This window comes from Lagenorhynchus albirostris, chromosome 3, assembly GCF_949774975.1.
Source record: "Lagenorhynchus albirostris chromosome 3, mLagAlb1.1, whole genome shotgun sequence".
Taxonomy (NCBI): Eukaryota; Metazoa; Chordata; class Mammalia; order Artiodactyla; family Delphinidae; genus Lagenorhynchus; species Lagenorhynchus albirostris.
This window is the reverse complement of record NC_083097.1, coordinates 89441632-89455353: the sequence shown is the minus strand read 5'-3', so window position 1 is coordinate 89455353 and position 13722 is coordinate 89441632. Positions and strand designations below refer to the sequence as shown.

The window sequence follows — 13722 nt, the reverse complement described above, 5'->3', positions numbered from 1 at the left end:
TTTTTTTTTTTTTTTTTGTGGTACACGGGCCTCTTACTGTTGTGGCCTCTCCCATTGCGGAGCACGGGCTCCGGAAGCGCAAGCCCAGCGGCCATGACTCAAGGGCCCAGCCACTCCATGGCATGTGGGATCTTCCCGGACCGGGGCACGAACCCGTGTCCCCTGCATCAGCAGGCGGACTCTCAACCACTGCGCCACCAGGGAAGCCCGCTAAGACCTTCTTGTGTTTATTCTTATTTCATACTATACAAGTATTATCCTTGAATGGCTCATAAATTGATAAAATGAGAACACAACTACATATAAAATAAATATGTTATTGTTAAAAGTCAGAGAATAAAGTCTCAAATATATGAGAAGTGGGTTATACCAGATTCTCATTAAAATCCTCTGGGCCTACAAGGGCTTATTAACCTCTAGATTTTTGAAGTACTAATTTTACCTGGGTCATTATGGGAATGAGGCACCACAAAGACTTGAAGGGGCTTAGTATCCCATTCATCAGCTTTATAGGTAATGTCAAATCCTTGCTTCCAAACTCCACCATCCGGATTGTCAAAAGGAATTAGACTGTAAACATCTAACATCTAAAAATATGAGACAAAGAAAAAAAGTTAAATTTAATCATGTATAACCATTATTAATTTAAACTTAATGTTGGAAATATTTGCTCAAAACTACTCCTTGCTATACTGTATATATATTTTAAAAGATAAAACTATTTCTGTAGACATTATCTAAAGAGTTTAAGACAGAAAATATTTCATCACCATTCAAAGGGTTAAAATGTTATTTGTATTATATAATTAACCTGATAAATAATCCCCTTCCTCTTCTGCTTCTAATATAAAATATCTTCATTCAATTCTTCTTCCCTTGCTTTACTTCCAATACAATTTAATAGAAAATAATGGGAACTGAAGAGCAAACAAAAAAAAATTTCATCATGATCAAGTATTTTAGCATTTTCAAACACGGTACTGAAAATTATTTTATACTTCATCTTTATATTATAATCAATCTCCTATGTATCTGAATCTGAATGGAAATGGATCTGTAGCTATTCTTTAATTTTGCCTATGTATGTTTACCTTTTTTACTCTAAAAATAAAACTATAACAGGGTCAAGTAGGTTTAAAAATGGAAGCATTTTTTACATTGCGATTTAGCTTTTAGTGTTCAAATATTTTCTAAGTTTCCAATGTAGTGTTCCTTCTAGATAATAATCTTTTTAGACAAAAAGGAAAAAAATATTACCAAAAAACAAAGCCAAACAAACCTAAAAAGTTATTTTTCATACTCTTTATAATAGTAAGTGTAACAAGGAGCACAAACCTCCTTTGGTAAAATTCAAACTAAAAAATTACATCCTAATAAATACAAAAATGGGTTAAAATTTTTTTTAAGATAAGCAAGTCATATAAAAGTGAATACAAAGTATTTTAAGACAATAATATATCTTTCACTTGGAAGTTTATAACTAAAATAAAATACTCCCAAGGATGAGAACAAATCTTTGGTAACCAGCTGGATAAGAGGATGTGAGAGCACTCTCTGCTATTCCTTCCAGGTCTTTCTGGGGCCCTGCAGCTTTCCCAGTACCCTGCTGCCTTGCTCTGCCTCACTTCCATGGCTGCTCTGCAGCTCCTTTCTGTCCAGCTCAGATTTAGACCCTTCCCCTCCCCCCCAAAAAAGATTTTATCATTTAAAAGGTACTTAATTAAAAAAGGTACTTAATTAAAAGGTACTTAATTAAAACCTAAACAAAGCCAAGCCTCACAGAAATAGATACCCCTTCAAAGCACAGGATCGTGATCTTATCTGAACCTGGCCACACACTAGGCTGATGAGGCTGTAGGCACGCAGCCCGGGCAGCTCCACTGTCCCCAGCTTCCGGCGTGGCCTGTGAGCCATGGCCTCGAGATCATATCATGTTCTCTGTCCCCAAGAGTTAATGAAAACTTCTACTCTGAAGCAAGGCCAGAGCCAACTCCTTTTGTCCAACTTTAAAATATTCACACCCCAGGGTCCTGTCACCAAGTTCCAGTTTCCAGTCTAAGGTACAACGGTAAAATAGCTCTTTGCCAATCTGTAGAACAGAGCAAACATGAGTGACACATCGAAAGTTTAAGAAAGGCAGAAGTCCTTTCTTACCTTAGTTTTCAACTCCCCTACCCTCTAGAACAGTGCTACCCGAGGGAAATATTATGCAAGCCAAATACATAATTTAAAATTTTCTAGTAAAATGAAATAGGTAAAATTAATTTTGATGATATATTTTTTAACCTGATATATTCGAAATTTTACCATCGCAACATGTAATGAATGAGCAAGATATTTTACATTCTTTTTTCACATTAACTCTTCAACACTTTGTGTGGATATTAGTGCACATCTTAACTCAAGTTAGCCACACTTGAAGTGCTCATTAACCGCAGGTGGACAGCAGCCTCCATCCTGGACAGCACAGCTTTAGAACATTTCCCTTCCCTCTCACAAAGACATATTCAGTAAAAAGAATCTAACCTTACACTGTGTGAAACCTATAATGTAGAACAGATATATACTAAGAGTAGGGCTTTTCTGGTACTCTACAAAGGAAGGTAAAAAAAATCTCTTTGGCCAGATTTAAACCTCTGAAGGTCTTCAACTATTACAGAAAATAAGACCTAAGAAGCATACAGAAAAGGCCATAGTCAGGAAGTATAAAATAAGAAAAATTAGGAGAAACACAGAATTACAGTAACTTATCACTAAAAAGAACATTAATGATCATTTGACTAATCAAATGATTTTACAAAAATAGAAACGATAATCCAGAGAATTCAGCAACTAAGAACAGATACCAGATCAAATCTAAAAAAACAAAAACAAATCAAAGCCCAGTGATTATTAACGAATGCATACGTTACCTGCACATCTGAACTCTGACTTCCACTTTGTGAAGCAAACAGACAGTCTCCAGGATCAACTGTGAGAGACAACTGTTTCGATGGCAGAAGAGGTGAGCCGGCACCTTGGCTGAAATTGCCTTTTGAGCTTTTCGAACCATCTTCCACAGACTCACTCAAATTGATGACTGAGTCTCTAATATTTGAGATGATCTCATTATTCTCAGCTAGCAAACGTTCCAAATGGTCTATTTTTTCTTGCAACATTGAGAGCTGGCCCTACAATAAAAAAGAAAAAGGCAGCTATATGAAACTCTAATACAGCTCTGCAGAGACACACAACATTTTTTTTAAACTATGTGCCTGACCAAGAGGGCAGCTACTCTCCCTTCACTATCCACTTTTATAAGTTGGATCACATAATGCATGAACGCGTAACAGCTGGCTGTTAAAACACCAATTTACAGCAGAAATCTTCTCCATGGCTGCAATCTTTGTTTAGTCATATTTTAAAATGTGCAACAGAAAGACCAAAAATATTGGGGGCTATATTTTCTATTACCCCAAACCCAGCCCTAAAAGATCTTCAGGTCTCTAAAATCACTAAGTATAACACCATATTATACTCAGCTATGAAATTTTAAATTTAACTATAATTGATTCCAGTTACTTATAAGAGCAAAAATGTATGAACCTAAAAAAGATCATTCCATTTCAATCAGTAACACTAGTGAACAATCCTAAAGAAGAACTATCATCAATAGAAAAATCAACTAGTCAATTCTTAATTAGCGATATTATGAAAAAGATTGGCATGAACCTTCCCCAAGCAACTGCACTGTAAGTCATTTAGATTGCTTCTACTATACTACTGTGTATCTTTCAGTTTTTTTAATTGATCATCACATGTAGAGGCTTGCCACCTCTAAACAAAAACCATGCTATATAGAATAAACCTTCAACTTATGAGAGCAATGACAATCTTTGTCTTGTTCACTCCTATATCTTGGGTCCCAAATACATAGTACTTATATGTTTATCACATGGCCCTCACATTTCTTCAACTCAACAATAATTCTTTAGTGAACACCCACTGTACAGGCATAAGGCTACACGCTGGAAAGACAGATGTGCATTAGATATGGGTCCCTGTCTGAATACACAAGGTGACATTGCATTTGTGCCACAGCAATAGCAATAGCCTGCGCTATGACCCCAAAAATGTCCACATTAAGGTTTAATAAAATATATGCATAGAAAATAAACAAATCCGTACTCCCAGAAACAAAAATTCTCTCACCAGTAAATAACAGGAAGACAGAAAGGGGGAAGGAAAAGAAGTAGAAAAAACACCTACATGTCCCAAAGTGAAGGACTGGTCAAGTGATACATCTAATATCATGAAACAGTTTTCAGTTGCTAAAAAGTTAGAAATACAAATTTTTTAAAACAAAGAAATATTGGGAAGTTACTTTCAGGAGATACAGTGAAGAAAACCCAGTTTTAAAATAGTATGTATGAAAAACGTAGCATGTATGACATGATTGATCCTCTTTTGATAAAAAAAATACATAAGGAAGGCCATAATCAAGATGGAAAAAACTGGTTAAGGGTATTTATACTCTTCTTTAGTCCGTCATGAGTGGTTGTGGATTTTGTAATGGGGAGGCCAAGAATAAGAAAGATTCAAGTTCCAAGTATTGGCCAGTTCAGCAAGGGGTGGGGAGAAATCAAAAGAGTGCTATCTACCAAGAGAAGACCACTTCAGCAAACTGTGAGAGAGGTGACAGAAGTCTGAAGGGACTAAGGGAGATACTTTGGAATAAGGAAAAAAGTACAGCAAGTCCCCTACATACGAATGAGTTCCATTCCAAGAGCGCGTCTGTAAGTCCAATTTGTTTGTAAGTCCAACAAAGTTAGCCTAGGTACCCAGCTAACACAATCGGCTATATATTGATAGCCCTGTACTGTAGTAAGTTTATAATACATTCGCATCTTTGAAAGTTCGCAGCTTGAAGGTTCGTATGTAGGGGACTTACTATAGCCAAGATGAGAAGCAAACCAGCAGGAAGGTACCTTGAGGGTGAGTGGGAGAGACAACACTGGAGATGAATACCCAAAGCCTAGACGTTGAAGAAACAAAGAGCACAAGATGGCCATGGACCTCCTCAGACCTGAAAGATGCTCTCACAGGCCTCTCTACTTAGACACATATGATAGAAAGAGCCCCCTACAGGTCAGAACTGTAGTCCTTTAAGGCAACTGTCACCTCTAGGGTGGGGTACCATGTCCTACAAGGGAGAACTCAAGCCTGTTCATCTATGTATAGAGAAGCAGAAAGTGCAAGGTCTTAGCAAAGAACTCATCCTGCAAGACAAGGCTCACTTCCCCCCATGAAAAGCAAGAGAGAGAATATGGATCAGTCCTTGACTAGAAATGGCAAAACAAATGAAACCTGATGGATCACTGACATACTAGTTCAGGGTCCAAAGAAGCTAGCTGAATGATGGAGGTTGCCGGTCAGCAATTGAGCAATATTACACTACAAATCTTTCTCTATAGGCACACATCCGTATTGGTCGACTGGCTCTCGTGGAAAGACCAAAGGGGGCCCCTTGGCCTAACCCAAAGTTCACCCAAAGAAGCTAAAAATATTTGAGAGTTAGGTACACAGCTGACTAATCCGTATTTAATTTCCTAAACATACTATCAAAGGCTGTCTGAAATAAGGGAAAAACTTTTCTTCACTCATTATCACAACATCCCGGACTGAGGCTTTTTGAAATTACCACTGATGAGTTTCATTGAATATTTCCAATACTGAAGATACAAGCCTACTTCATGTGATGCTTGCAATTTCTACCGCAGCAGGTAACAACAGTAAATTAAATTCCTCTGAATCCAAGCAGAATTAAAACATGTTGCCTTGTCTTGCCTGCGGTAAAGCTACACACCTCCATAAAATAAAACCTTAGCTTAGTCTAAAATACTACCATCGCAGAGCTTTTAAAGATGCTACGTGTTTTATCAGACGCTTATAATGTATAAATTAATTCATGGGTGCCCATGTTTCTCCAGATCTTTCTGTACTTTCGGGAAAAGATAATTTTGGAGGCATGCACATAGCAAAGCCACCTATAGCTTAAAAGAACACACTGAGAAAAAAGAGCCTCCTTTTGCGAATATTCTCACTATGGCCACAGTCCCAAAACCCATGGATGAGAGTATTATACAAAATAAACATTACAGGCGATGGATGTTCCATGAAAAAAGATCCTGCAGGCATTAAAGACGATTTTCAATCTCATTGTAGCTTTAAAGATACAATTAATGATCAGTACCTGGAATTCTGTACAGAATTAATAAGTCCATGGAGAAAATTGTGGCCTAGAAATATGTTAGCATAATGGTCTAATGAAAATCATTTTTTAAACTATATTATGCAGTGGAATAAAGTCTCGCTACAAACAGCTAAAATTCTTGAAATATACATACTTCCATAAGCAAATTCTGTACACAGGACAGAGAAGCATGATATGACCTTAAAAAGATACACTTGTAGTCTGCATTAAAGTAACAGAAATCATAGATAATGTTTCAGTTATGCTGACAAGTCAAAGAATGCTGACGGTAATATTGAAAAAGACAATTTTCTGTAGGGCAAGAAAATCACTTGTGAGAAAACCACTTTATTCTTTGATTTGCTAATCAGTTCTACAGGGAGGCCACAGTGTTGCACTGCCAAGGAGTGGGGAAGGAGGTCATGATATTTGATTTACTCTGCTTCTGGTGAAAAAGAAAAACTGAGAAAAAAAAAAAATCACTGATAGCAAAGACTTCTGAGAGAAAATTTAGAGCCTACTACAAGCAAACCAAGATCAGTACCCACACCGCCCTATGAACAAAATCAATCTATATACACCTAACTGCTAAATCCAAAAACTTATATAATTATTTGTCCCATATAAGACACTAGCTGCTGCGATTGGCATCACTGTAATCACTCAAGCATGGCTGAATGTGCATATCATTCTTCCTTCCTGTTACAACTGAAAAAATATGTGCCTCCCTGCCCCGCTTCAAAGACCAACACTCCACTGGTGAGCTCCAAACCCATCTCTCCCAATTGCTCAAAGGCTGTATTCTTTTGGTTAAACTCCCTCAACACTGCTTCATCAAACTCGCCTTCTAAAAGCAACTCATCCTCAATAGTATAACATATTATATTAGGTCAAATTATATGAAATTGCCATTCTCATAAGCCAAAAATAGTCCAGTGTCACCAATTTCTTATGGTTCAACTTAATACTATATCCTATCTAATAAAATAAACTCTGGTGCTTCCCTTAGCCCCCCCATTCCCTTACTCATCATCTCGAGGAGCATTTGGCCCAGTGGACCACTCCCTCCTCCGAGAGCAGCACCGCATGCTCTCGGTTTTCCTCCTGCCAACTGTTTATCAGTCTCTTTCTCTCCCCAGTATCTAAACAATGGAGGCCCTCAAGGTTAGCTCCTGAGAAATCTGCCTTCTCTCTACTGTCTTAAATGATCTCATCCACTTCTTGGTTTAAATTCCATTTTCTGTACTGATGTCTCCCATATTTATATCTCCAAATGAAACCTCTTCTCTGAAAAATAGACCCATATATCCAAATGATTACCTGACTTCTCCCCTTCAGTTTCAAACTTAAGTCTGAAAGATTACTTTCCCCAAAAAGCCATCTTACAGGCCTCCAGTCTTTACTAAGTAGCTTCAACGTCTACCTCATTGGCCACTCCCGAAATCCTCCTCACCCTGCTCACACATCCAACCCACCTGCAAGTTCATTCATCCTATCTCCAAAATATTTACTGAATCCATCTACCTCTCTCCCTCTCAACTGCTACCACACTGGTCCAAGCCACCAACAATCTCTCCTAGCTTAGTATAGCAGCCTCTTAACTGATTTCCTATATCCACATCCTTCAACCATGCCCTACTCAGCTGTAACACCTTTATTACAATCCAGTGCTAGTTTCTTATCACACTTAAAAAAAAAATTAAAACACCTCACACTAGACTCAATGAGGACCTGCATATCCATCTCCCCACACTGCTCTCTTTCTCTCTCTCCTCCAACTTAGCTTCACCCTGATCTTATCTCAGTTCTAAACCTGCTCCTCTCCACCCCACCAAGACCTTGGTTCATGTTCTCTTTACAGAATGCTCCAGCTCCCTTCTGCTCCAAATGTCCCCTCTGCATAGTCTTCTCTAGCCATCCTCTCGAAAATAGGCCTCCTCATGTTATACTCTATGTCAGCTTATTTTTTGTTTCTTCCACAGCATTTTTACCTATTTTATTCATGTACTATTTCCCCATCTTCATCACTAAATGAATCACTATATTCAGAACAAGCACCACAGTTGTTTTACTCATCATTGTACCCTGATCCCTAGCACAACACCTGGCACACAATAGAAATGCAAATATTTACGTAAAAAAAAAAAAAGAAAAACAGTGTGTAATATTTTTCCTAAGACAAGGAAGTAGTAAATGTCATTTTTTGGCACATATACCTACACCAAAAATAATATAAATAAAAATGAAACTAATAATTTTTAAAGAAAGAAAATCCAGAAAAACTCTTCACTGTAACCCAAAAAGTAGGTAAGAAAAGAATCAGGAGTCCTAAATAATAGGGTGATCTTCATGGACTGTTTGGGAAATGAAATAAAAAATGACCCATATTAGGTCACATAGTGACAATCACGACCTCGTGAGTAGAGTAAAATATGCGGCTCCTTTTCTAGGGCAAAGATTATAGATTCTGTACAGTCCAATCAAATGTTTTCAGATTTCACAACCTTCAGTAACCATGGCTCAATGGGCTATGATTTTCAACTGACGTGTGGGGGGCAGGGTGGAGGGAGTTTGGATAAAGAACGCTGAAATGATTCTAGAATCCTTCTTACCGTGGTAGTGATATGAAATCTTCATTCAACCAAATCAAATTTATAATTAAGAGAACTCTAGAGGAAATATTATTACATGTATATTATATAACCACCAATGGCAAAATGCAAAAGAAACTTCACCCAAAGAAACAAAACTTCACCCCAATATGTGTGTGTGTGTATATACCTGCAACTCTATATCTATACCCCCTTTCATTTATGCTTTTTCCCCCCTTTAAATTTAATTTTGTTAGATTCAGCATGTCACTCCATCACATCAAGATTTTTCTGCACTTGGATTCTGTCACTGAAGTGTCCTTCATGAAGTGAATGTGGTTGGGTGAACAACACTCTAACAGTGACCATTAGACTCATTGGAAAGGTTGCTCAAAATTACAGATCCCTGGGATTCATCCTGGAATCTCAGGTAAGGCCCCAGAAGCTGCAATGTTAATGTTCCACAGGTGACTCTGGTGATTAGCCAAGTTTGGGACCTATGGCTCTGACATCATGCATTTTAGTGAAATACCTAAGAGAATGCAGCAGACAATAAACCATTTGGCAAGTCATCCCTCAACTCCCCACAGGGTGACATGAATTCACAGACCTGCACCCTTTGATAATCTGTTTAAATAGATATTAACTCTCCTCCATCTCATGCTCTAGGATATTATACCTTACCACATTTTTATTTTTAAATAACAGCAAATAATGATTACTTTTAATGACTCCTTTTACCAGATAAAGGTAAAGGCAGTTTAGCTAAATAGTTAAGCACACGGGCTCTGGGTCAGACTGTTTGGGTTCCAATCCTACATGTGGCACTTACAAGCACTGTGACCTTGAGGAAGTACAACAGCTTAACTTTGGGGAGCCTCAGTTTCATTATGGCTAAATGCAGTGCTAATACCCATTGCTTGGAATGCCTGTAAATGAACTTAGCACAGAACCTGCCACCAAGTAAGCACTCAAGAAGATATTACTGCTGCTACTGCTATAATAAAAGTTTGGCTTTCTAAAATTACTTTGAAGGGGAACAACAACTGTGATTAAGAACAGACTCTAAAGCCAAGTCAAGAGAGTAGCATAACCAAAACAGCAGCATAGGAGACCCCAGCCTCCATCTTCCCACAAAGATCAACAATTAGACAGCTATCCACAAATAAAATAGTTCTGGGAGAGCTCTGGAGTCTACTTACAGAATTTCAGCAACACAGTGGAACAACAAACTGAGAATACCACACAAAAAAAGAAGGAAAGCAGCTTCATTTTGCCTGCATCATGCCATCCCCCAAGCCAACATTGTTCACTGCCAAGAGCGAACTCCACAGCTAGAAAGAGTTCCCCTTGCTGGGAAAGAAAAGTGGGTAAGTGATCAACCTCCTCAGCCCTTTGGAGCACTGTACAAAGACACATAGAGACACCTAGGAACAAGGAAGAAAAGCAGGGGCTACCAATAGCAGTCACACAGCAGGAGGTCACAGTGACCAGCTCTGCAGAGAAACCCAGCAGCTTCCATCACTGAAGAAGGAACCAATAGCCAGCACAGCAGTCACAGAACCCCTGCAGATTTCACCAGTTTTCACCTCACATGTGTTCACATTCATTGACTCCAGCCCCGTGCCCCTTCCTGCTTCCTCCACACCCATCCCCTCTGGAGCCCAGGAACCACATCAGCAGCCAAACCAGGCCTCTATGGCTGCTCAAGTGCAAGATTCCAGCCTAGACCCCCACTACCATGGGAGCCCCTCCAGCTGTGCACCTGCAAGCTGCTGCCAACCTGATGCCTATCACCAGCCTCCAGCACCTGCACACACCCAGGAAGAGACTGTGCAGCCATGGGAAAGCATGCCTACCGCAAGGGCCCCCACAGCTGCTCGTGGGTCAGGATGTGGTCCTGTCTTCTGTCACCGGCAGGCAACACTGTGCCCACCGGCAGCTAGACCTGCCAGCTGTGCACCTGCACACCCCCAGACTGCTCCTGTCACCAGCCTCCACTGCGGCGTGCTCATGGTGAGACGGAGCAGTCACGGTAGTACACATCAACCACCGGGGCCCTGCAACTACCAGTGTACCCATAGTTGGCTCCAGCTTTGCTGCCTGACTTGTAGTGCCACAAATACATGTACGTCTGCAACCGGCCCTGCCACTACACTGGCCCCTGTAGCTGGCTTCCATGGGCAAATGTGTGCACACCACCAGCTCTGGCCATCACTGCTGTCTGCTCTGATACCTAGCCATTGAACCTAGCGATGCCACTGAGGACTCAGACAGCCCTTGCAGCCACTGAAAACACCCTGCATCACTCACCAGAGACCACACACATCAATGTCGTGAAATCCAGTGGCCTGAGCCAAAGAGACATCACACTGACCCTCAAAACTGATGCAGCCACACACCCCTGCACTTGAAGCTCTGCACCACTAGACCTGGGGTCACAACATGCTCCAGCATGCCCCCACCCACAGGTGAAAGGCTTCTCTTACCAGTCAGTCCATAGTTTGGAGAAGGTCACTGCTTCTTCAAATGCAGACACCTTTACTAGGCTACAGGGATCACAAAGAATCAGGGAAGCATGGCTCCACCAAAGGAATACAGTAAACCTCTAGTAATTGGTCTCAAACAAATGAAGATACATTGGTTGGAATTGCCCAACAAATAATTCACAATTGTTCAAAAGATGCTCAGAGTTACAAGAGAAAACAGATAAGCAACATAACAATATCATAAAAACAATATAAGAACAATATTAGAAGTTCAATGAAGAGATGGAAAACATATATAAGAACCAAACAAGAAATTTTCAAGCTGAGGAATACAGTGATCAGTAGAGAGCTCTAACATCAGACTTGACCAAGCAAGTGAGCTCAAAGATAGATCAACTGAAATCATTCAATCAAGAGAAAAAAGAAAAAGGAATGAAAAAGAATTTTAAAAGCCTACATGTTCTGTGGGATACCAACAAAAGAACCGGTTTGCAAATTATTGGAGTTTGGGAAGGAGAAGAGTGCAGAAAGCTTATTTAATGAAATAATGGCTGAGAACTTTCCCAAACTGAGGAGAGATTTGGATATCAGGTTCATGAAGCTAATAGGTCACCAAACCGAATCAATTTAAAGTGATCCTCTCCAAGAGTTTAACAAAATTGACAGAAATCAAAGATAAAGAAAAATCTTAAAAGCTGGAAGAGAAAAAAAGCTTGTAACGCTCAAGGGAACCCCCAATAGGCTATTGGTGGATTTCTAAGCAGAAATCTGACGGGGCAGGAGAGAGCAGGATGATATATTCAAAGGGCTGAAAGAAGAAAACTGCCAACCAAGGATACTTTCTTTACCTGGCAACGCTGTCATTCAGAAATGAAGAAGGGATAAAGATTCTCCCAGACAAACAAAAGCTAAGGGAACTCATCACAACACCTGCCTTACAAGAAATGCTGGAAAAAGTCTTCCAGCTGAAATGAAAACACACTAATTAGTAACATGAAAACACAGAAAATACAAAACACACTGGTAAAGATAAGTATATAGTCAAATTCAGAATACTCTAATACTGTAATAAAGTACAGTGGAGTGCTAACCATTTAACTCTAATAAAGTTATACATATATATACATATATACAATGGAATATTACTCAGCCATAAAAAGGAATGAAATTGGTTCATCTGTAGAGACGTGGATGAATCTAGAGACTGTCATTCAGAGTGAAGTAAGTCAGAGAAAAACACATATCGCATATTAACGCATATATGTGGAACCTAGAAAAATGGTATAGATGAACCGGTTTGCAGGGCAGAAACTGAGACACAGATGTAGAGAACAAACGTATGGACACCAAGGGGGGAAAGCAGCGGCGGGTGGGGGTGGGGGTGTGATGAACTGGGAGATTGGCATTGACATATATACACTGATGTGTATAAAACTGATGACTAATAAGAACCTGCTGTATAAAAAAAAAAATAAAATTCAAAAACAAAAGTTAAGGAAAAAGCATTAAAATAACTAGCTACAGTAATTTGTTAATGGATACACAATATAAAAAGAAGTAAATTGTGACTTCAAAGGGGAGAGTAAAAGGGTAAAGTTTTTGTGTGTGATCTAAGTTATCTTCGTAAAATACATTGTTAAAACTATGAAATGTTTTACGTAAGCCTCATGGTAGCCACAAAGCAAAATGCTACAGCAGATTCACAAAAGACAGAGAGAAGAGAATCAAAGCATACTGCTACAGAAAATCAAGTCACAAAGGAAGGCAGCAAGACAGGAATAAAGAACAAGGGAACTACAAAACAGCCAGACAACAAGATGATATTAGTAAGTTCTTAACAATCAGTAATTACTCTAAATGTAAATGCATTAAATTCTGCAATCAAAAGACAGAGTGGGGGCTTCCCTGGTGGTGCAGTGGTTGAGAGTCCGCCTGCCGATGCAGGGGACACGGGTTCGTTCCCCGGTCCGGGAAGATCCCACATGCCGCGGAGCGGCTAGGCCTGTGAGCCATGGCCGCTGAGCCTGCGCGTCCGGAGCCTGTGCTCCACAACGGGAGAGGCCACAACAGTGAGAGGCCCGCGTACCACAAAAAACAAACAAACAAAAAAAAGACAGAGTGGCTGGATGGACAAAAAGCAAGACCTAACTATATACTGGCTACACAACACTCACTTCAGCTTTATGGACACACACAAATTCAAAGTGAAGGGGTGGAAAAAGATATTCTGGGGAATTCCCTGGTTCCCTGGTCTAGTGGTTAGGACGTAGTGCTTTCACTGCCGGGGCCCAGGTCTGATTCCTGGTTGGGGAACTAAGATCCCTCAAGCCGTGTGACCCGGCCAAAAAAATAAATAAATAAACTAGCAATTTAAAAAAAAAAAGATATTCTGTACAAATGGAAACCAAAA

At 39.7% G+C, this 13722-nt stretch overlaps 1 protein-coding gene across 1 annotated transcript in view; it reads right to left on the bottom strand.

Annotated features, from left to right (window-relative positions):
• The window catches only part of MAN2A1 (mannosidase alpha class 2A member 1), a 159684-nt gene that overhangs the window by 126863 nt on the left and 19099 nt on the right, over window positions 1–13722 (bottom strand). Inside the window, exons 2-3 of the mRNA XM_060143376.1 lie at window positions 2913–3170; window positions 443–587 (exon numbers count right to left, since the gene is read on the bottom strand). Coding sequence (XP_059999359.1) covers window positions 443–587; window positions 2913–3170 — 403 coding nt within the window. The remainder of the gene's footprint in view (window positions 1–442; window positions 588–2912; window positions 3171–13722) is intronic.